General features: G+C 40.0%; 2 protein-coding genes across 3 annotated transcripts; one reads left to right on the top strand and one right to left on the bottom strand.

Annotated features, from left to right (window-relative positions):
* The first annotated feature begins 921 nt into the window (after positions 1 to 921).
* Positions 922 to 7,332, top strand: cog1 (component of oligomeric golgi complex 1). Its single transcript, XM_046866352.1, has 14 exons — positions 922 to 1,276; positions 1,922 to 2,166; positions 2,299 to 2,480; positions 2,581 to 2,739; positions 2,917 to 3,073; positions 3,300 to 3,510; positions 3,604 to 4,320; positions 4,470 to 4,616; positions 4,801 to 4,953; positions 5,061 to 5,185; positions 5,268 to 5,376; positions 5,909 to 6,018; positions 6,111 to 6,192; positions 6,936 to 7,332. Exons 1-14 carry the CDS (start codon positions 971 to 973, stop codon positions 7,071 to 7,073), a joined length of 2,841 nt encoding a protein of 946 aa, XP_046722308.1. The 5' UTR covers positions 922 to 970; the 3' UTR covers positions 7,074 to 7,332.
* Positions 7,333 to 8,615: 1,283 nt separating this feature from the next.
* rgs9a (regulator of G protein signaling 9a) lies at positions 8,616 to 22,380 on the bottom strand. 2 transcript variants are annotated; one of them, XM_046866806.1, is made up of 17 exons: positions 22,220 to 22,380; positions 21,810 to 21,906; positions 20,691 to 20,741; positions 20,500 to 20,606; positions 19,684 to 19,735; positions 18,588 to 18,646; positions 18,417 to 18,493; positions 18,072 to 18,153; positions 16,713 to 16,775; positions 14,752 to 14,781; positions 14,606 to 14,667; positions 13,287 to 13,400; positions 11,974 to 12,089; positions 11,802 to 11,889; positions 10,471 to 10,609; positions 10,221 to 10,303; positions 8,616 to 9,184 (listed from the first exon to the last, which is right to left on the bottom strand). In XM_046866806.1, exons 1-17 carry the CDS (start codon positions 22,283 to 22,285, stop codon positions 9,028 to 9,030), a joined length of 1,443 nt encoding a protein of 480 aa, XP_046722762.1. In that variant the 5' UTR covers positions 22,286 to 22,380; the 3' UTR covers positions 8,616 to 9,027. The 2 variants fall into 2 exon arrangements, with proteins under 2 accessions (XP_046722762.1, XP_046722763.1); XM_046866807.1 differs by lacking the exon at positions 22,220 to 22,380 and having other exon boundaries at positions 20,500 to 20,604; positions 21,810 to 21,899.
* Positions 22,381 to 22,601: the final 221 nt, after the last annotated feature.

The following is a 22,601-nucleotide window of genomic DNA, read 5'->3' as shown; positions in this document are numbered from 1 at the left end:
TAATGTGTAGCTACTTACCTTGAACACCAGGTGACGCTGTCTCCGATTACGAGTCGCCTTTTCTTCCAGACCTTACCTCTGACCCTTACTTTTTGTGGGTTTTTTGTTTTATTATTATTATTACTATTATTAGTAGTAGTATTATTATTATTTTAAATTTATCTAGAAAACATACACATCAATTCCAAGTGTATAAAAAATATAAAAAAGAAACGACAGTTACATAGTACAAAATTGTAAAAACTTCGGAAATTCCTAGTTACACGTATTAGTTAAATATCCCGCCCTCTGCAATATGATTGGCTCGTGTTCACATTGATGAAAAAGCTGCTGATTGGATAGCCCACATGTCGTTCACGATACCGCTAAGCAACACATAGAGGAGTCTGTTGAAAGTGTTTCGAAACGGTGAAGTCGACTCCGGGATAAAACATCATAACGTTTACTAAATACAACAGACACAATGTCTTTACTTTTTTTCTGAAATTAAATTAAAATAATATTAAATGCATTAAATATTTTATTTACATCGTCAGCCCGTGAGCTTGAGTCAAATATAACAGAATCGATAGTTTCGATTCTTCTGTTTGTACTAGCTGGAGTGGGAGTCGATTCGAATCGATTCTTTTAGAAATTTAGGATATACTTCAGTGAAAGTCGAAAGTCTGTAATAAGTTTGCAAAGAAATAAATTAATTTAGGCTGAAATGGCGCATTTATATGTTTCTGGTTAATAAGAAAGTAACACTCATATTTCTTGAAGATAAAAATTGCCTTATTAATTAGATGAATTAAAGTGTTTAAAAGAATGAAAAATTATATACTGTACATATAGTATGTATGAATGAGCTGAAGCTAGGAGCAGACAAGGGGGCGGGGCTTTTCGCCGAAAGGGCGGAGGAGGAAATAGAACACAGTGGGATGATGTTCGTACTTCCGGTTTCTCCAGCTGGCAGCTCCGGGAAGCAACGATGGCCGCGGTTCCGGTTCAGGCGCTTCGGGTGTCGGATATTAAGGAGCCGACGATATTGTTCGAGCGATACAGCACGGATGAAATCCGCGCGGTGGAGCGGAAAGTACGAGGGGAGATCGAGCAGAAGAAAGAGGAGCTGCGGCAGATGGTCGGGGAGCGGTACAGGGACCTGATCGAGGCTGCAGACACCATCGGAGAGATGAGGGAGTGCGCAGAGAAAGTGGTACAGTCCATCCAGGACATGCAGAACTATTGTCACACACTGAAACACAACAAACACACTCCTCCAAACAGCAGAAAAGAGGTACGTAGGAGTCACCACAATGTTCTTATCACTCTCTCTCTCTCTCTCTCTCTCTCTCTCTCTCTCTCTCTCTCTCCCAACATTGTACTGTCTCCAAACTACTGACTAATAAAGAACCATACTAGTAAAAACAAAATCATATTTAAAGCTGTTGGATCGGTTTTATTAGCCCAAGATATGGAGTAGAAGCTGGTGTGATACCTGGTGGTGGTAGCACTCATGCTGCTCTTATGACAGGAGGGGGAAAAAGACTAGTGGAGATGTCAGAGGGGTTCATCCACAATAAGCAACTGAGATAAACTCCACCCTGAATAGCTTACATAAAAAACTTTAATTTTTTCTTTGGTGAACTCTTTTCTACATCTCCAAGTAAGCCGTTTGACTGTCAAGTGCCTTGAAAAAGAAGGTAAACAAGGCAGGATTTATAGAGTAGATCCTTCTAATTTTTAATAGCCAATATAGTTGGGTTTACCTCCCAGCCTGGACTGAGCTATACCTGTCAGGAGAGCACTAGATTGGATGGAAAATCTGACATGCGGAATGAGGTCATCACCTTATGATGTCAGATATCTACTACTTTCAGTAATGGGCCTGTGTGAACGAGAGTGCAAACTGGTGTGTGTGTGTGTGTTTTGTGTGTGTAAGGTAGAGAAGCATTCACAGGAAAAGTTCTACACCATGGCGGCTCAGATCAAACTGCTGCTGGAGATGCCTGAGAGGATGTGGAGTGCGTTAGAGGGAGCTCAGTACCTGCAGGCTACGCAGCTCCACCTCCTGTGTGCTCAGCTGCACCGGTTGCTCCACCTGGATGCGTCCACCACTTCCTACAGCCCTGTTCTGAGTCGCTTCCCCATCCTCATACAGCAAGTGGCCGCAGCGGGACACTTCAGGTACGGCCAAGCCTCATTCTCTCTCTCTCTCTCTCTCTCTTTTACTGCTCAGCATCAATGACACGTAAAAAAAACCAAATTCACGCCATGTTTGTTTTTTGCTTTTTTTAAGTCTTCGTCCCTTCTTCTCAGGTCGACTATTCTGTTGGACAGTAAGTCCGTGTTGCGTGGACGAGCCGTCTCAGATCAGGCTATCGCTGAAGCCCTGGTGTCCACCATGCTGCTGGAAGACAGTTCACCTCGTCAGGCCCTTGCCGACTTCCTGCTCGCCAGAACGGCGTCCATACAGCAGCTTCTCAAGCAGCCTCAACACGGTACGCGCTCTACTGATTTAAAGGGTTTTACAGGGTCATGTTTTTTTTTGTAACACGTCTTTCTGTCACTTTGTGTTGAAACTCGGTCGTGTTGCTTCAGGAGCCGGGATTAAAGCTCAGGTCTGCTCTCTGGTGGAGCTTTTAGTCACCACGCTTTATCAGGCCCACGCTGTGTTCTACCTGCCACCTGAAGGCCATGCGGCGGAACTGGGACTCGGCTACGGTTTACTCTTCACTACGCTGGAGAACGTCACATCCGGTAGCTGCCTTACTGCCATTTTTCAATGTAGATGATCATTTTGAGTAATAGTTGATAAATAATAGAATAAAGAACATCCTTTTCTTCACTCCTATCGTTTCCTCTTTATCCAAGTGAATCCCACATATCGTCTGGCTACAGCTAGTGTTGCACTTTCATTTTATCTTGTTGTTGTAGGTAAAGGCAAGAAGGTGCTGCACGGCGAGGTGAGCGAAGGAACCTGGTTTAAGCATCTGCCGTCGTCGGTTACTGATTTCCAGCCCGTGCTGCGAACCCTGGCGCAACCCATACAGACCGAACAGCTCCGGGATACGCTGCAGCGCTGGAACGACACGTGAGTTTTTTTTCACACACTACTGAACTTTATACTTATATATTGTATTAAATAGCTGTATAGAAACAGACAACGGATATAAAGGTGCTCCTAAGGTGCTGTTTGTGAATGTTGTGTATAAAGAACGTCTAATGTGGGCTAGTTGAGATGCATCAACGCCAGAACTATCAACAGAAATGTGCTTAAATCCAACTCGAAATTCATCGGATACTTTCCTGTGTGTCAGGTGTAAAGAGGACATTCGCAGCAGCGTGAGCAGCCTGCTCATATACGTGAAGAGCGTGAAGGGTTTGGCCTCTATCAGGGATGCAGTGTGTGACCTGCTGAGCAGCGAGTCCATCAGCCAGCACTGGAGCGGAGTGTGTGAGCGCCTGTTGGATAAACCGCTCGACCTGTGGCATGACCTGCTGCAGCCACTATTTCTCCATAGACTGCAGGTCAGTTTTCCTAATGTCGTATATAATCAGCCAGTTATCTCCTCATCTTAACGAGCGAATCAAATCATCCATAATATCCGTGTGCGTGTGCAGGTGATCACTCAGGAGGGCATGGAATCGATCTCCAGCAGCTGCAAACAGCTTTTGTCCTGCACGCTGCAGGAACTAGAAGGCGAGGCGCTGAGCCGCAGTTCTCGATTCGAAAGCGACGTGTCATCGTTTCTATGGTGCGAGTCGCCGGCGGACCTGCCGAACGACGCCGCATGGGTGAGCGTTTCCCAACGCAGCTCACGGCCCGAGAGCGGCCTTTCCATGAAAACTCATGCCCTCACACCACGTGTCCAAACCTTTTGCGCCGCGCTTGACTCCAAACTTAAAGCTCAGCTGGAGGATCTGGGGCACTTCCTGCCTTCGGACCCTCCTGCTTCATGTCCGAATCGCTACAAAGACGGGCCGGCCGTGGAGCAGGCGCTGAGCGAGCGCTGCACCGCCTGTGTTATGGACATCGTGAGCAGCATCCACACCGAACTTGCAGCTTCATCAGGTCGAATGAGCTCAGTCCTTTTCCTAGCCCGGCTGTGCCAGTCTATGAGCGAGCTCTGCCCCAGTTTAAAGCAGTGCATTCTGGGCCAGCAGGGGGAGAGCAGGAACACAGGAAGTCCTCGTGTACAAATCAGGAAGTTGGGGAAGGCGGTTGTGAGTAAAGGTGTGGACCTCAGTCCAGCTCGGGTCACGTGGGCCCGAATGAAGGAAGAACTGCTTGCCTGCTGCATGGAGGCTTATGGCATCTGGAGTTCTGCCGTTTCCCAGGTAAAACACGCATTCACGCGCGCGCACACACACACACTTAAGGGTTAGAATTACATTTAATTATTACTTAGCACAAAGCAAACAACTAATGAAACCAAAATAAAAGCAAAAATATTGTTTTGTGTATCGTGCGTGTGTGTGTGTGTTAGACTTTAGTGAAGCACTTCGCCAGTTCTTTGCACGCTGCAACAGCCGGCTCGGTCCTAAGCACTGCCACAACCTGGGAGGAGCTGGAAATCCAGGAAGAGGCAGAGTCAGGAAACACAGTTGTTTCCAAAATCTATCTTCCAGTCCAGGTGAAAACTTAAGCCGCATTAATCCAGTGTTCGTTTTTCTGGGACACTCATTTGAGTGATGAATCTGTAGTCACATGGCCTTCAGGTCAGAGCGATGAGGCTTCAGGGATCTTGCTTTAAAGTTTATCCTCCTGGGAATATTTTTTTATGTGAGTAAACATGCAGTGTGCGTTTGTCTCGACAGCCCTCGTGGTACGTTCAGTCTCTGCTATTTCACCTGTGCCTGGAGGTGAATAAGGTCGGAGGTCACGCCATGCCGAGGATCACGCTGACCGAGTTGCTGCGCACCTGCCTGGATCAGGTGCTCGCAGAATACGATAAGCTCACGCAGAACAAGGTGTGGTCTTCTCTCCTTTCTCCCAGTGTCCCTTTTTTATTCAATCTACGATTTCCGGGATGTCTTCTCTCTCTCTCACTCTCTCTCTCGTTCTGTCTGCTGTGTAGGGTGCAGCGCTCCCCGTCACTCAGAACCGAGCCCTGCAGCTGCTGTTTGACGTGCGCTACCTCAGTGCCGCTTTAACAGCTCGGCTAGAGGACACCAGAAGCTCGCGCTCGCAAGTGCAGCCCAGGTAACGGATCGTACATGAAGGCTTATAGGCGTTAATTTGCGGCGCACAACAGATGCCTTACAGGATTTAACACTTGTCACAGGATCCAGCAAATCTGTGACGCTCTGGAGAGCCACATCGATCCGTTCGACCTGGATGTTTTCACTCCTCATCTGAACAGCAACCTGAACCGGCTGACACAGAGGACGTCGGTAAGCACAGCATGCCAAACTAAACTTTTTCTGCTATTCCACACTTTAGAGTGGGGAGAATTTTTAAGCCCCCATCAAGAAATATACAAAATATTAAGTTCTACATCAATAACATTAAATAGCATTAAGGTTAAAAAATAGAGATGTTAAAATACTGATGTTTTAATTTACTTGCATTTTTTGTTTGTGGTTGCTTTGATTGTATGAACTTGTTTTTTAATAAAGAAAATCATAAATGAAGATTAATGAAGAACACAAATAGTACATTGCCTGTCATGTCTTTATTTTCCACTAGAGGGGCGCCACACACTGGGTTAAACAATTGAGAGAAGAAGCACATACTACATGACTCTCATACTACAAAGCCATGTTTCCTAATACTTTTGGCGATATAGTGTCTCATTGGTTTAAAAAAAAAAAGTCTGTATTAAGTCTAATATTAGACAGAACTGGGTTAATAACTCGAAGCCTGGTTATAATCTTCACGCCTGGTCTTCCGTTTTGCCGTAATGACCATTTTTATCATTCCCAGGTGCTCTTAGGTCTCTTAACTGGTGCAGAGAAGCAGTACACACCCAGAAGCAGCAATGTGAGCTCACAGGAGCCGTACAACATCCTTCCGCTGGCCAGCAGTCAGATCCGGTATGGTTCACTGCAAATACTTATTTTCTTGTTGCTGTTCTAATAGAAGCAGGGTAAACTTGATGTGATTGTGAATTTTATTTTTTCATCAGGTTTGGTTTGCTGCCGCTGAGCATGACAAATTCCCGGAAAGCCAAGTCATCTACTCGGGCGCCAGACATCACCAGACCCCTCGTGAGTGTACCCTAACTGGTGTTTTTTTTTTTCACCGTGTAAAGTTCAGCATTGAAGATTTATTTTGTCTGTTTGGTGGTTGTTGTTGTTGTTGTTGTTGTTTTTTAAAATTATTATTAATGAGCAATTTTGTTTGCTTTACACTTTCAGTCTTATCCTACATTGTTCTAGAAAGATGGATTTCCAGATCTCGAGGCACTCGGTGAAGTAATAACGTGTGATGGTGCAGTGTTTGCCTGCAGTGTGTTTGCAAGATGCTGAGATCTGGTTTTTAGTTAGAATTTAAGGAAACTGTTGCTGCATGATCGTCAGCCTGCTGGTGATAAGACACTCGACATACTCGATTCATGACTGACTCACATGTATGAAACACAACAGTGAGGAAACCTGTGTGAAATGCTAGTTTAGAAGTATTTCTGGACTTCTGATCAGAAGTCCAGCATCTTAGCCACTGAGCTACCACCTCCCCTCAGTTAGTAATGGGGTGGGCTTAAAAATGTTTAATGGGTGCCTTTTGAATGTTCATTTCCTTTTTCAGGACCGTCATAAATGTAAAAGTGTCTGGTTGCAACCCTGGGCCACTTGAAATCAAATCGGTCGAGTCCCCATGGCCCAGTTTGAGCAGAAAAATTGAAATCGCATGTTTGAAGTGTATAATCAGTTTGCCTGTACCATATCTGTGAATTCAGGAGTTTTTATTCACCTCGTTCTTGTTCTTTCTTTCTTTTATTTTTTTCCTCCAGAGTGCTCCTTCATCCAGTCACATTCCAGAAGACAGCTTCCGGCCAGGGAACCTCTTCAGGCAGTTGGCCAGTCAGGAAGAGGAACCTGCTGGCCCCTCCCTCTTTAAATTAGGCTGGCTTTCTGGCATGGCGAAATAATTTATTTTCGGGTGAAATGTAAAGGGTTTTTTAAATAATCTTCCTTCGTAGCCTGTATAAATTAATATATGCATTATAAAAATGTGGTTTGAGATAAAATGGTGTGCTTGCATTTCTTAAACTAGAAATAAGCGTGTGGGTGGGGTTTTATTTCATCAAGCTGAACGAGAACAGTTTTATACCATGATACTGTTTGTACAACCAATATTTGTGTATTAATGAAAATCCCATCATTAAAAAGAAAAACGTTGGTATCCTAGTGGCTATAATTATGTTGTATGGTTTAGAGACAGTGGCAGTGAGTAAAAGACAGGAGGTGGAGCTGGAGGTAGCAGAGCTGAAGATGTTGAGATTTTCATTGGGAGTGACGACGATGGACAGGATTAGTATACCAGTATATTAGACGGCCCACGCAATGTAGGATGTTTTGGGGACAAAGTGAGAGAGGCCCAAGTGAGATGGTTTGGACATGTGCAGAGGAGGGACATGGGGTATATCGGTAGGAGAATGCTGAGGATGGAGCCACCAGGAAGAAGGAAAAGAGGAAGACCAAGGAGGAGGTTTATGGATGTGGTGAGGAAAGACATGCAGGTAGTTGGTTTGAAAGAGGCAGATGTAGAGGACAAGGTGGTATGGAGCGGATGATCCGCTGTGGCGCCCCCTAATGGGAGCAGCCGAAAGAAGAAGAAGACCCTATAAATGTACATTTAATGAGACTAACCAATATTTAATTTAACCTCCATTTGAACACACTTTTCTATCTGGATTATGAATTTTATTTATTTATTTTTATTACATGTACAGCAGACGATTTATCCAGAGCAACATATAAAGTGCTTTGGCGTCTCCATCAAAAACACAATCCAATGCTAATTTCCTAGGTCAATGTCTAAGACTACTATTAAGTACATTTGGGTTCCATTGGGTCCCAAATGGTTTCTTTTAAATGGTGTGTGTGTGGGTGGGTGTGTGTGTGTGTGTGATTCAAACATTAACATCAAACAAAACAGGCCACTGTAGAAACTGGAAGCTTAATGATGTCCTAATGGTTCCTATTGGTGTCCAGTAAAAACCATGTGATCTACAAGTTGATTTGTTGGCTCCTATAGACATTCACTAGACATAACATGCCACCAATTAGAACACAACATTAGAGCTTTCAGTAAACCCAGTACAATTCACATTATAACTGTCAGAACCATTACATATTTAGTTTTGTTTTTTCAGCAGGAATCCATCCTTCATTGTGGATAATAAACAGATGAAATAGAAAGATAGAAACAGATGATTATTGACCTGCACAATTTTTTGTATGTGTAAAACGGATTGCATATAATCACCTGTGCTCAATTAACTACCAGGGTCAATTAGGGGACCCTTAGATCAGGGTGTATTCTTCTTTAATCCTATTTCTTGGTTAACTCACTCAATTCATAAATCATTTACCTCTTCTCTGGATGTAATTCTATCTCTTCAATTTTATTTGTATAGTGCTTTTAAAACAAAAGCAGCTTTACAGAAATAAAGAGATTTAAATATACATTTGAATTTCAAGGTTTTTAATTTGTCAATGCCACCATATATGCATACATACAGAGTAATCAAAATAACATTTCTCTTCTCTCTCAAGTGTCATTATTAATGCAATGTAGAAAGTTTGTATTCAAGGATACAAGGGTCACAAGCTTCTAAAAAAATAAAATAAATAAAAAGGATGAACCATGGATGAAGAAAATGTTGCTCAGGTTGCAATCTGAATATTATAAAACCAAATAGGAGCACATGCCTACCAGGTCAATTATATAAAGAAAATGAACTGCAGTCAGGATAAATCATTCTGTATTCTCTCTAAACATCGAAGTTTTACTGGTTTCATTGTAATAATAAAATAAATACACACCATATGTACAATGGGATTCTTATTTAATGGCAAACTCAGCTCTGTTTAACTCCATCACTTGCGGTCCAGTTTGCTGGCCATTAGTTTTTTGATATCGATTGGTCCGGCTGCAGCAGCCGCTTTGGCTTTTTTCTCCTGTTCCTGCTGCCACAGGATGATTGGGTTGATAGCAGGCTTACGGTTTCGGGCGTTTTGCTCCAGTTGAGCGTCACTGCAGTTGGAGAGGTGAGAAGTGTGAATAACTAGCATCAACATTATCCATGGTTAATACCACAGTACATCATGTGACCAATCAGAACCACATGGATAATAAGCTTTACTTATTTTAGGTGCAGATGTTCATTACAAGGAAATCTTACAAGAAAAAAGTTACCACAAAAATCCTAGCATGTACACTATCTGGTTAAAGGTATCGGGACAACTGACTTTTACAGCCATATGTGGTTCTTCCCCAAACTGTTAGCACAAATTCGGAAGCATACAATTCTATGGGATGTCTTTGGATGGAATTTTCTCTTCACTTGAACTAAGAGACCCAAACCTGTTCCAGCATGACAATGCAGCTGTGCACAAAGCCAGCTGGAGAAAGATATCGAGTGGCCTGCTGTAGAGCTCTAAACCCTATTGAACACCTTTGGGATGAATTTGAACCACACCCCAGGTCTCCTCATACTTTACTAACACCCTTGTGGTTGAATGAGCACAAATCAATACAAGCAAACTCCAAAATTTAGTGGAACATGTTTCCCAGAACAATGGAAGAAGGCTAAAGTCTGCAGCGGTTGCTTCTCTGTTATAAGTACGGTAGCTCTTCTGTGGGATTCCACCAGACAGACTATCCTTTGCTTCACAAAAATGAACTTTGAATGTCCATGACTCAGTTATCCTTCACTGGATCACATTCGGTAGGTACAGACTGCATACCGGAATCTAGTCATCACGATCTGGCTGTTCAGATCCTTCCACTTGCCCATTTTTCTTGCTTCCAACACCACAAAAAACAATGTTCACTTGTTGCCTAATGCATTCCATGCTCTGATGGGTTACCCATATAATTACTGACAGTACACTGAAAATCAGTGGTCTTAATGTTACGGCTGCTCAATGTATTCACTCATTTTTGTCCTGACGACTGGACACAAATTTCTCATAAATGCTACAACAAAACATTTGATGTTGACACCTCCAGATTTCAATCTCCTACATGACTTCATAACACAATGTCATCCACATGCCTTGACACTTACGTGAAGTTGTGTGGCACGGGCGAGATCGCCTTTTTCTGAATGTCCTTGTAAACAGGTGACTTTAGATAGCGGTAAAATGTGTCCTGCAGAAAGACAGGAGCAATTATATTCATATGCTATATCATTATAGCAATAATCATTCTTTCCCAAATCTTAATTAAACAATAGCCATAAGGTTTCTTTCCCAAACCTAATTTAATATATTTAATTGAGAAATGTACAGTTTGCAATGGTGAGTGACATTCCAAACCTTTTTCATCAGCATGAAAATGTGTGTTTGGGCTGCATCCAGGACGTAGCGGTGTGGATGTTGTAAACCCTTCACTGTAAGTCCCATCGTCCGACCATCGATGTTAATCCATCGTGGAGCTCCTGGAGCTAAAAATGTTCTGTACACACACACACACATGACATATTTTCTTAATTTCCATCAGGTACACCCCTCATGTTTCTTCTTTGTTTTTTTCTGTTTGTTTTGTTTTGTTTCAGCCTATGTAAAAGTCATACATACACTATATGAACTACAGTACTGGGACACTTGACTTTTCCATGTATGGAGTTCTTTCCTAAATTGGCCATAAGACTAGTATGTGCATTTTGAACATCCCATTCCACAATTAATCTCCATTTGCTCTTTCAAGATCCTCCACTTTACTGGGAAGATGTATTACTTCCCAGAAGATGTGCACTTGTAGAGATTTGTGTAAATCTTAATGGAGCTGGCTGTGTGCACAGCTGAATTGTCATGCTGGAACAGATTTGGCTCTCCTATTTCAAGTGAAGGGAAAATCTCATTCTACCGGATCCAAAGACATTCTATCCAATTGTGTACCTCCAATTTTGTGCTAACAGCTAACAGAAGAAACATATATGGCTGGAAAAGTCGGTGGTCCATATACTTTTAGCCATATTCATATTCCGAGTTAATTTCTATCATTTCATATATTCCTCTGCATAGTATAACAAATAATGGGAATATTATGAATGCGTGAATAACACTGATTATCTCTTCATCATTGCACCTGTTAGTGTGTGGGATATATTAACATTATGTCTTCAAAGTCGATGTGTTAGAAGCAGAAATAATGGGTGAGCGTAAGGATTTAAGCTAGTTTGACAAGGGCCAAATTGTGATGGCTAGACGACTGGGTCAGAGCATCTCCAAAACTGCAGGTCTTATAGGCTGCTGTCTTCCCAGTCTGCAGTGCTCTGTCTCCTTAAAAAAAGGTCCAAGGTAGGAACAGTGGTATATCGGCGACAGGGTCATGGGTCAAGGCTCACTGATGCACATGGTGAGCGATTTCTGGCCTGTGTGATCCGATCCAACAGATGAGCTTCTGTAGCTCAAATTGCTGAAGAAGTTAATGCTGTTAATGCTCAACAGGTCAGGACTGTTTTGGCAGGGATCAGTCTATATAAAGCTAAAATGTCTCTAAGCACTGCTTAACTGTTTACTGATCTAGTATATGAATTGTCTGATGAGTTGTTAAAAGAATAAATGTACACTTTTTCCAAAAGTAAATGCTCATTTCTGGTCAAAATGAGGAAATTCCATCAGATTTTACTAATAAAAGTAATCACTTGAAAATAGTCTCAGCTTTCTCAGACATGGATGCTGCAGCTCCCCACTTCATCTCCTCAGCAGCCTCCCAAAAAGCCAAATTCTCACCTGTGAAGCATCATACAATCAATAAGCTCTCATCGAAAAACACAGGTCTATAGTTTAGGAGCACTTATAAGAGTCTCTAAATACCACTGAATTCCTTCTTCAGGAAGAGTTTGAAGTCGGCACGGCCGCGTGGATCGTTGAGCAACTCGTAAAAGCTGAAGGACCAGCGTTCGACTCTCATCCTTGTAGGGATTTCAACACTGCAACAAAAATCACGTAAAAAAAACAACAACAACGTTTTAGAAATAACGGTCATCCTTAATTAGCCTTTTAAAACTACACCTTTGTAATGAGATTGTATCTAAAGCATGATATGGACCAGATTTAATGTGATAATAATGTGATTTTTAAAGGGAAGGATTTAAAACAAGTGATTTCACAAGCGGACAAACATACACTGTATGGACAAACGTTTGTGGACACCCGAGCATAAGATTGGTATGTGCTTTATGAGCATCCCATTCCACATTTAGTCCCTCTTTGCTGATATAATTACCTCGACTCTTCTGGAAAGTTGTTCCAGTAGATTTTGTGGAGGTTTGTGCTCATTTATCCACAAGGGTGTTAGTAAAGTCATGTTCTGATGTAGGTAAGGAGGCTTTGGGCCTGTCTTGCACTGTTTGCACCAGGTTGCACACGATGCACTTTATGTGACGAGGACTTTTAGTCAAGTCAAGTCAAGTCAAGTCAAGTTTATTTCTATAGCGCTTTTCACAACAGACATTGTCTCAAAGCAGCTTTACAGAAATCAACAGTTAAGGTGAATGGTGTGCATTTATCCCTGATAAACAGCTGTGGCAAGGACTGTGGCAAGGAAAAACTCCCTTAGATGTTATGAGGAAGAAACCTTGAGAGGAACCAGACTCAAAAGGGAAACCCATCCTCATTTGGGTGACATCAAGAGTTTGAACATAAATCTTTCAACAATCTTTTAACTTGACTTTGGGTGCAGTCAGGGTTCCAATTCATCTCAAAGGTGTTCAGTAGGATTGAGGTCAAAGCCTCATTCCTTTTGTGGAAAATATGTCTGGAAAGGTCAGGTTTCCTGATTGTTTTGTCCATATGGTGACAGTGATGTTTATATTTTCCAGCTGCTAAGCTCTATAATGTGCTGTTAAAAAAATATAAAATCTAAATACAGCTTTCTCTCCTTTCTCACATTTTCGACACAGAATGGCAATATCAAAGCTTTGAATATGTTTCAATACCCAAACCAGATCTATGCTCAAAGTAATAAAGTCGGTTTCTTGCAAGATATTGGCGCCAAGTAACACCATTCATGGCGTGTTCATTTCCAAGATCATGTCATGTCAGTTAGCATAATAATGGATTCACATAATAATTAGTAGGAGGAGGAGGAGGAGAAGAAGAGAGAGGAGGAGGGGTCAAAAACTCACTTCCTCATGTTCAGATCCCAGTATGTAACATCATCAGTCTGCCAGGGGTTGCTGGGAACACATGGCTTGAGAAACGGGTCATGGTCCTGATAAGTTGTCATGTGTTTCACAAGGCTAAATGGAAAGACATAAGTACAAGAACATACATTTTTGTAAAACAAAACCCAACAGACAGATTTAAAGTCAGGTCCTAAATATCCACCAGTTTATTAAAAATATTTCCCTTAAACAATATTTCTACTACTACACCAGTCTTCAGTGATGTCAATAACTCTTCCCTTTTAAAGCCAAGTACTGTGTGTTCTTATACAATAAATGCACTAGGGATTATAACATGTAACAACCAAAATAGAACCCGCTAACAATTAACCGCTAACAGTATGGACACCTGACCTCCACGCCCATATGTGGGCCTTCCCCACACTGTTCTGGAAGCTGTCTATGTATGCTGTAGCATTAAGATTTTTCTTCACCTAGACATGTTAGAGCATTAATACGCTCCTGCACACAAAGCTAGCCCACAAACACTAGGCTTCCTAGCTCATTAATCAGGCACTGGTAAGGACTCTTGCTCATTACACATTGGGATATGACTAATGTTCTCACATTGTAAAATGCTACCACTGGCATTTATCAAGAGCAGGCAGGAGGAACCTTCTCGTTTCATTATCGGTCACTGTAAAAACCCAAACATACAAAATATGTTTTTTTTTTAAATCATATAACCTGTTACCTTAATGACATGCATTTCTGTCATGGTAATTAAAGCAGGATCAAAGACTCGAATGGATTTTTAATAAAAAAAATCATTCAACATTTCAAAGTCCATAAAAAAATCGCTAATTTGCCAGCTACAAGACCAGTTCCAAAACTTATTACATGTTTGAGAGGCCTTAAAAAAAAAAAAAAAAAAAAACAATTAAGGAACATAGGCAGCACCGATGTGTCTTGTTTTTTTATGGTGGACTGTGGGATATTTCAGAGTGCACTAGAAGGCAATGGCCGACTTCCTGATCAGTACCCTGACTACTGCACTAAGCACCCATGCAGTTCCAAGTTTGGAATAAAAGAGCTCATGTAGCCTTTAAAAAGTGCTTAACGCATTAGAACAGCATGATTTTCCTGAGAGAAAAATGGCCAGACTAGTAGTTTGAGCTGACAGGAAGTATGTAGTTACTAAAATAAGACTGTATCCATCAAAATGTGTTCAAAAAACTGTATACCATACCATGTGTTCCAGAACAACCTCTTACAATTGTATATGGACTTAATTTGGACTTAATAAACATTGTGTAATTATATATCTCTGTTGTACTTACGCTCCCAGGGACACTGAGGATTTGACCCTTGGCCTCATGATTACCTGCTGCATGTAGATGATCTAAAAGGTAAGAGCGGTTAGAGAAGAAGAAAACAAGCCAAACCTGCTTAAAACACAAAGCACACTCATACAAATTCCACTTACAATTCTTCTATAGTAGTCAATGGTTTTTTTCTATGAAAGGAAAACAGATTCCAGTATTAGTATTATGTATTGCAACAGGGTTTTTTGTGCAAACACAACCAACATACATATTACTAACAGACATCAGATAAACTTAACACAGTTACAGTCACCATTTAATACAGGAGACTTATATTTTCCTATATGTAAAAATTTTAGACATTTTCTAACTAGTTTTCTAAACAGTTTTCTGAAAATATAGGAATAATAAGGCCAATTTAGTGTTTTTTGCTATATCCAAAAGGAATTAGAGACCAATAGATAAATGTTAGATGATAGATCATAGTTTTAGCTCCTGATGTTTAATTTCCATTTAGGTTATTATGTCCTAGACATGTTACACAACTTACAGCATGTGACTGACTAGTGATTATTGCTGCCGTGTAGCTCTAAATGTTTAGGCGAAACCAACATGACAACCAGAGAGCTATTAATGACTCAAAACGCAAAGAAGAAGAAAACACTAAGAACAGAAAAGCAGATGCCAGTCCCAAGACGCAAGCTACACATCAGCCATTAGAATGAGAAAGCTTTACAAATTTACAAAGAAGTACAACGATCGTCCACAACATTTTTGAAACCATAGAGTTACCTTTGTTCAAGTGATTTGAAGACCAAAGTGTGCATAATGAAAGGATCAGCTTACGATCCAAAGAATACATGTACATAAATAATCTATTTTGATGATGTAACTCGTGATTATAGGAGGAAAATAAAGTCAGTTCACAGAAATGTTCTCTCAGGCAGTGTGCAGATAAATACATCCAGTCTATTTAGGAGGAACCTAATTATGTAGCAAGACAACGCCCAAAAACTGTCACCACTACAAAGGACTAAATCATTGAAAAAAGTTAACTCATTTTAAACTGACCCTAAGCTATTTGAGCTTTGCTCCTATACTTAACTGAAATTCTTACTAATTATCCATCTGTTGAACTCAAACGCAAATATCTTATGTGTATTTGGAAGAAACAGAATTACAGATAGTACGAGTGAACATCTATGTAATAGCAGGGGGTTATGTACAGTATATAGGCAGTGTATGAAATATTCATGAATATTGGAAGAACAGAAATGCTTAGTTTCTATTCCTGGATCAGTAGCCAGACTTGTTCTTGCAAACCCATGGAGAGAAACATAAAATGCCTGGAAAGAACAGAGAGAACACAAAGAGTTTCATGGAACCAGGTCAAACCCACAAACATAGAAAACATTCAAATATTACAAACACAAACTGGACCTTAGGTTTTTTTCTTTTTTCTTTTAAGCTTCTAGCAGAGTTCAATAATCTATTTAATCTGTCCAGAGACTGATTATTGTAAATGGGGCACTGGCTAAGGTTATTTGGGGCAACTAGTATTAAGGGCAGGAAAGTTGTGTTGGTTAGTGGAGCTTGCTTTTGCTGCTGGATAAACTAAAACATAAACCTTTGATGCTTTTTCAGTCATCAGACAGGCAGTTGGAGTTAAAAGGGGATTCTTCATTTTTCTATGCATAAGAGTGTATGACACAATCGCCTGGCATACAGTATATGACGTTTGATATAGAGAATGAATGAGGGGATCAAGAGGCCAGATGGACCACTTGTCCGTTGCGGTGCTAAAGCCAAAGAAACACTGCTAAGCCATTCTAATGTTCTTAACCTTCTTAGCATTATGGTCTACATTGGGATGCCACTATAAGAAGTGCTATCTTGTAGCTACACTAACTTGACCATATACATTAACAAGGTTCGATCAGCTCTTCTGTCCAGATGAGGCATCTGACTGAGCTAAATTCTGGCTAATAGTGTTTTTGAACAGTTCTTTCTAAAGGTGACACTGTGTTAATGAAGAAAACAGAGACATGGAGTGGATGAGGGTGCATTAAATACAGAAGCAGGTAGGAGTGAATTAATCTGCTTGTGCATCCTTACCTTTCACCTCTTCTCTGTTAGGATCTATGAGCCGATCCAATCCGTAGTCCATGGCACTGTGAGTTTGAGGCTGTGAAGTCAGACAGAGACATATAATATTAACCCTACATAAAACATCAATATACACTTAAAGGACAAATATATTGGGGCACCTGACTTTCCCAGCCATATGTGATTCTTCTCCTGTTGGAGGCACACAATTGTATAGGATGCCTTTGGATGCGGTAGCATAAAATTTTCCCTTCACTTAAATACCCAAACCTGTTCCAGCATGACAATGCACTTATGCTCAAAGCAAGCACAATAAAGATATGCTGTATATAGGTTGGAGTGAAAGGTCTCCTCCTATAGCTAGTTTCCTTGGCTCACTCAACCATATTGAACATATTTTTTTGGATGAAGTGGAACACTAACTGCACCCCAGACCTCCTCACCTCACCTCCATCACTACATGACTTTACTAACATCCTACACATTTCAAAATCTAGTGAATCCTCTTTCCAGACAGGTTGAGGTTATTATAACAGCAAATGTTCAAAAAGCACATGCCAATCTAATGCTCAGGTGTCCACGAACTTTATATAGTATGTATTTATGTATATATGCAATTCATTTTTAGCCTTTACAGAACACTGTTTTTATCAAATCATACACTGCCTACACACTGCTACATAAAATTGCACAGATTTTTGAACTAGAGACAAATAAATCAATGTAATTAGCAAATTAAACATTAACAAAGATGTAAGGGCATAAGTAATTCCTCCCATTGGTGTAAAATGCCTAAATTATTTCAATGCATTTTTTTCTTCTTCTTTCAGCTTCTCCCGTTAGGGGTTGCCACAGCGGATCATTCGTCTCCACACCCCCCTGTCCTCCACATCTGCCTCTTTCAAACCAACTACCTACATGTCTTCCCTCACCACATCCATAAAACTCCTTCTTAGTCTTCCTCTTTTCCTTCTTACTGGTGGCTCCATCCTCAGCATTCTTCTACCGATATACCCCATGTCCCTCCTCTGCACATGTTGGTTCTACTGCAACTATCATCACATTATTCATTGACCAGATTCGGGTTGGGTTTTGTTCAAGTGTCACATGATCACAATATAAATACACCAGTTCCTGGAAGGCCTAATAATTTGGTAGAGAACACACCCAAACAAACAGTCTCATAAAGTTATATATGCTACATATACTATATAATTATTTGTGCCTAGTATTTTGAAGGGTGACTAAAATTATATACAGTAGATAACCAAAAGCAGCCAAAAATATATATCCCCCACCCCACACACACACACACACACACACACACACACACACACACACACAAACATACACACACGCACACAAATGTACTCACTGGAGGCCTGTGTACTATCCAGTAGGCCCTTTCCTGACAATCATACACAACCCGGTCGGATTTGTTCCTCTCCTTTCCCGCTCTGCACACAGTAAACAGACCTGTAACAAACCTTTACTGGCAAGCTAAATACATGTCTGCTTTTAGGTATTTAGGTTGGGTTTGTGACGAGTAAATGAAGTACAGTGTTTACATTATTTGTAAATATCAACATTAATTCTGACAAATTGACAAATGTTTGACTGCCGGCCATCTGACCACAAAAATATGATCTATTATTTGAATCTGAGCATCCTAGCAAATGAAATTTAGTAAGAACAATGCTAACAATCAGTAAAGACTGACCTGTACTGCTCACTGGCTTGCATCACAATAAAATCCCATTTGTGGTTCAGCCAGTTATGAAGGCGGTTGTAGTTCTCCTGTTGTAGTCCATTAACATACTAATGTCATTGTTTTCTATTAAAAAAGGATATTATGTGACACTGTTGGTGCTTTGTATTGAGAAAACCGAACCTGCTCATAGTCATCAAGTGTCCCCTTCTTTCGAATGTTTCTCTTTGCCAGATAAATCGCTTTTAGGTAAAACAAACACAGAGGGGTTACATGGTGTGCAAACTCCTACACTATATGGGCAAAAGTTTGTGGATAGCTGAGCATTAGATTGCTATGTGCTCCACATTTATTCCTCGTTTTGCTGTTATAATAACCTTCATTCTTCTGGAAAGCTATTGACACTAGATTTTGGAGTGTGCTTTATAGAGATTCATGTTCATTCAGCCACAAGGACATTACTGAAGTTAGGTACATCATTCCAATGGTGTTCAATAAGGATCTTTTATGTCCAATGTATGTAAACTACATATGGCTGGAAAAGTCAGGTGTCCATATACTTTTGTCCATAGATCGTATATCGAGTTGGTTTCTATCATTCCTTCTACACATATACAAAATATGGCATACAACTACACACACTGCAAACAGCACCAAAGCATAGGAACATATAGTGAGAACATACACTTTTGGGTTTTTTTCAATTATCTATGTAGGTAAAGTTTAGTTAAAAATGACATGAATACAGTGTTCTACTTGAGTGTTATCCATAACTCAGGGCATGTTTAGCTTGAAAGATTTGTGTTAAGATAACCAGCTTACAACCCTCAGCTCTATTACACCTTCGCTACCACCAGTGAATGGTGATTTACATTCTTTACATTTTTTATTTCTATAGAAAGCAGCCTTTAGTGTCACGTACGCCACAGTGCTGTTGAAATGTCGTATCCACTTGGTGAAAAAGCACTGGTGAATTTTATTTTTTACAATAGATCAGACAGTAATGGTATTCAAGGAGATTTCCTTGACACTGGAATGTGTCCGAGAGGGAAGTCTTTGAAATTCTTCTTTACTAATTCTTAAGAAACCTCAAAAAAGTGTACAAATAGAGGGGCTGGTGAGAGATACATTTTTAAAGGTAACAGGAACTTGTTTTGCAGACATTCCATAACATTTAATGTTTCTTTTAACAAGGAAAAATGTGCCATTCTTTAATAAATAAAGAATGTTTAGGTCCACATAGGGAGCTGGATCAGTAATATCATACAAATAAAAGTACCATAATCAGTGTCTTCTGCCTTGAGTTTTTGCACCGGCCAGAAGTATGGAGTCTATTAAGATAATTAATAGGTTTATACAACAGTTCAGGACCAGAACAAGACAATCTAGCTGACATTTCAACTACAGAACATGAAATCAGAACATATCATATGTCTGTACGCTAAACTACCACATGTATCAAACCAGTCTGGGTAGGTGCACTATTCACTATTAATTAAATGCTATAAATAAATAAATAAACAAATGAACAAATAAATAAATAAATAAACACTAGTTTCTTGCTTTAGTAATGCAATTATTTTTCACTGCATGAGATACTTGTCTGTGATGCAGCACTCTGTTATACTGCCTTTCTCAATAATATTGGGGTGGTAAATCAGTGGGGGCTCAGTGGTTAAGGTGCTAGGTTACCGATTGGAAGGTTGGGGGTTCAAGCCCTGGTATTGCCAATCTGCCACTCTTGGGCCCTTGAGCAAGGCCCTTAACCCTCTGTGCTCCAGGGGCACTGCATCATGTCTGACCCTAGCTTCCAAGTAAGCTGGGATATGTGAAGAAATAATTTCACTGTGCTGTAATGTATATGTGACAAATAAAAGCTATTCAATCAATTGATGGCTTTTATTTCCATGGCCTCATAATGACGGTATTAATAGGGGTATTGATTCAGGTAGGAATGTAAAATGCACTGCAATGCCAGTACCAACATTCAGAACATTTCAGGAAACTACAAATATCAGCTACATTAATCTGCACAGCTTTATCTGTAAACTAGCAGAATTGAAAGAACTCATATTAGAGTCAAATTTCTTTTTACCTGAAAGCGATAAAGGCTGCCATCTGGCTTGAGGATGAGTCGCTTGTGATCTTGCAGTGGGTAGATGAAACCGAAAGCAACTAACATTGTGCAGATTGCCCGAGCCTCTAACAAACAATATTAGAATGCACCATGTGATGAACATACTGATGCAACTACAATATATCAATACGCAATGGAAAATCAGTTACCTTGATTATCCACCTTTATATAACCGGCAATCCATGCAAGAATGTCCTGTCCTGTGACACAGACATATATGTGTGTATATGAAACGTCCTGGTTATAAGAAATATTATTCGCAATTGTATAAATCCAATATTGTAAACTGGGATACAGAGGATATTACAAAATAACTTCAGTAAAAAAACAGCAGTAGTCACTAGTCTTAATGAATTCAATGCAAACAATTCAATTCATTTTTATTTGTTGTATAAAAATTCAATAATAATTATTAGTTATAGCCTGAATAATATACAATAGACATATACAACTTGCCTCAAAGCTAAATTAAACTGTAGAATATAAATTAGTAATATGGCTGCAAGGCATGTGCTGAAGGTTCAACCATGGCGATTATTTGTACTCTGAACGTGGATTAAAGCACAAATTTAGGCCACAAATCAGAAGACAAACTGCATCCGACTAAGAGCTGCTTTATTTAGCCAACCCTGATTACCTGTGCCTATTATAAACTTTATTTTCCATGCAGCTGATAGATTTACAGAGCATGGACAGTGTTGCTCCCAATGCTCCTAATGCTCCCATATATGGATGCATGTGGCTTTGTTGGGCTACAAATTTAAGAGGTACAACCTGCACTCTAGGTGTATTGAAAGCGATAACATTATTGGGCTTTTAATCGATTGGTCCTTAGTTCACACCCCAGCTGCCCCTGTTGGGCCCTTGAACAAGGTGCTTAACCCTTAAATGCTCACTTGTATAATGGAATAATTGTTAGCAACAACAGCATCTGCAAAACTGCTGTAAGTTTGCAATTATATGGCTTTTCTTTTGCACCACATGGGAGCTTCAAATTATTCACTGCTTTTCACGTGAACCTAAAAGTAGTTTAAATTAAAAATGTATTTATTCATTTTGTGTATGTGGTGTATGAGGAAAGGCAAAGAAAAGCAACCCTGGTAAACAGAATGTGAACATAAATTAGATTTAATGATGCAAATAAAGTGGAAATTATACGTTTAAGTAGTACTGTCAGTTCCAGGAATCCAACTAACTCTGAGCTGAGATAATGAAAGATTCCAATGTACAGTAGTGAAGGGATGTGTATATCTTTTTAACCAGCTCACCTGCTATCACATGTGGAATGGAAGTGGTGTTCAGTTTCTGCTCTGATTTCTTTACCCCAGATTTTGCGTCCTGCATTGCCAGCACCAAAGCCTCAAGCTGAAAGAGGGTTAACATGACAGCACACGGTATCAAGTCATCTATAAACACATCAAGATTATTTCTGAAAAGTTAGGAAGAGCTGCTAATATGTTGGATGCAGAGGGAGAATAACTATAATGTCCATTATTGTGGAGAAACCATGTTTTAAAGCTACATTTGATGAGAGGATCTGATGTACCTGATGTCCACAGCATTGGACATGCATAGAGACAGATCTAATCCTAATGCATGATGCTTAAATAAATCTACATTTTAATAAATAATATAAATAAAACCAAGGGAAACTGTGTATGAGAGAATGCACACCTACCTTGGTGAGACAGGCCATTCGAGGTCTATAATGCTGTCCATGGTCACGGATTAATTTAAAGGTCATTTTTTATTTGCAGAATAAACTTGTATAAGCAGAACTGAGGCTCTCAGACAACGTGCTGCAGAGAAGCTGAGCTGCTGCCCATGAAAAGCAGAGAGCGAGGACAGATTTGTCTGCCAATCACAGCACTGCATTTTAATCTCCACAGATAACCTGTAAAACCTGGCATTTAATTTAATCAGTGTTCTGGGTTTTTTTTTTGTTATTTATTTGTTTTAAAAATTAAAAAATTATGTATATATATATATATATATATATATATATATATATATATATATATATATATATATATATCAATAAATCATGAATTAATTACATG

This window comes from Silurus meridionalis, chromosome 14 (assembly GCF_014805685.1).
Source record: "Silurus meridionalis isolate SWU-2019-XX chromosome 14, ASM1480568v1, whole genome shotgun sequence".
In the NCBI taxonomy this organism is placed as follows: Eukaryota; Metazoa; Chordata; class Actinopteri; order Siluriformes; family Siluridae; genus Silurus; species Silurus meridionalis.
The sequence above is the reverse complement of the archived record's forward strand: the minus strand, read 5'-3'. Positions and strand labels throughout refer to the sequence as shown.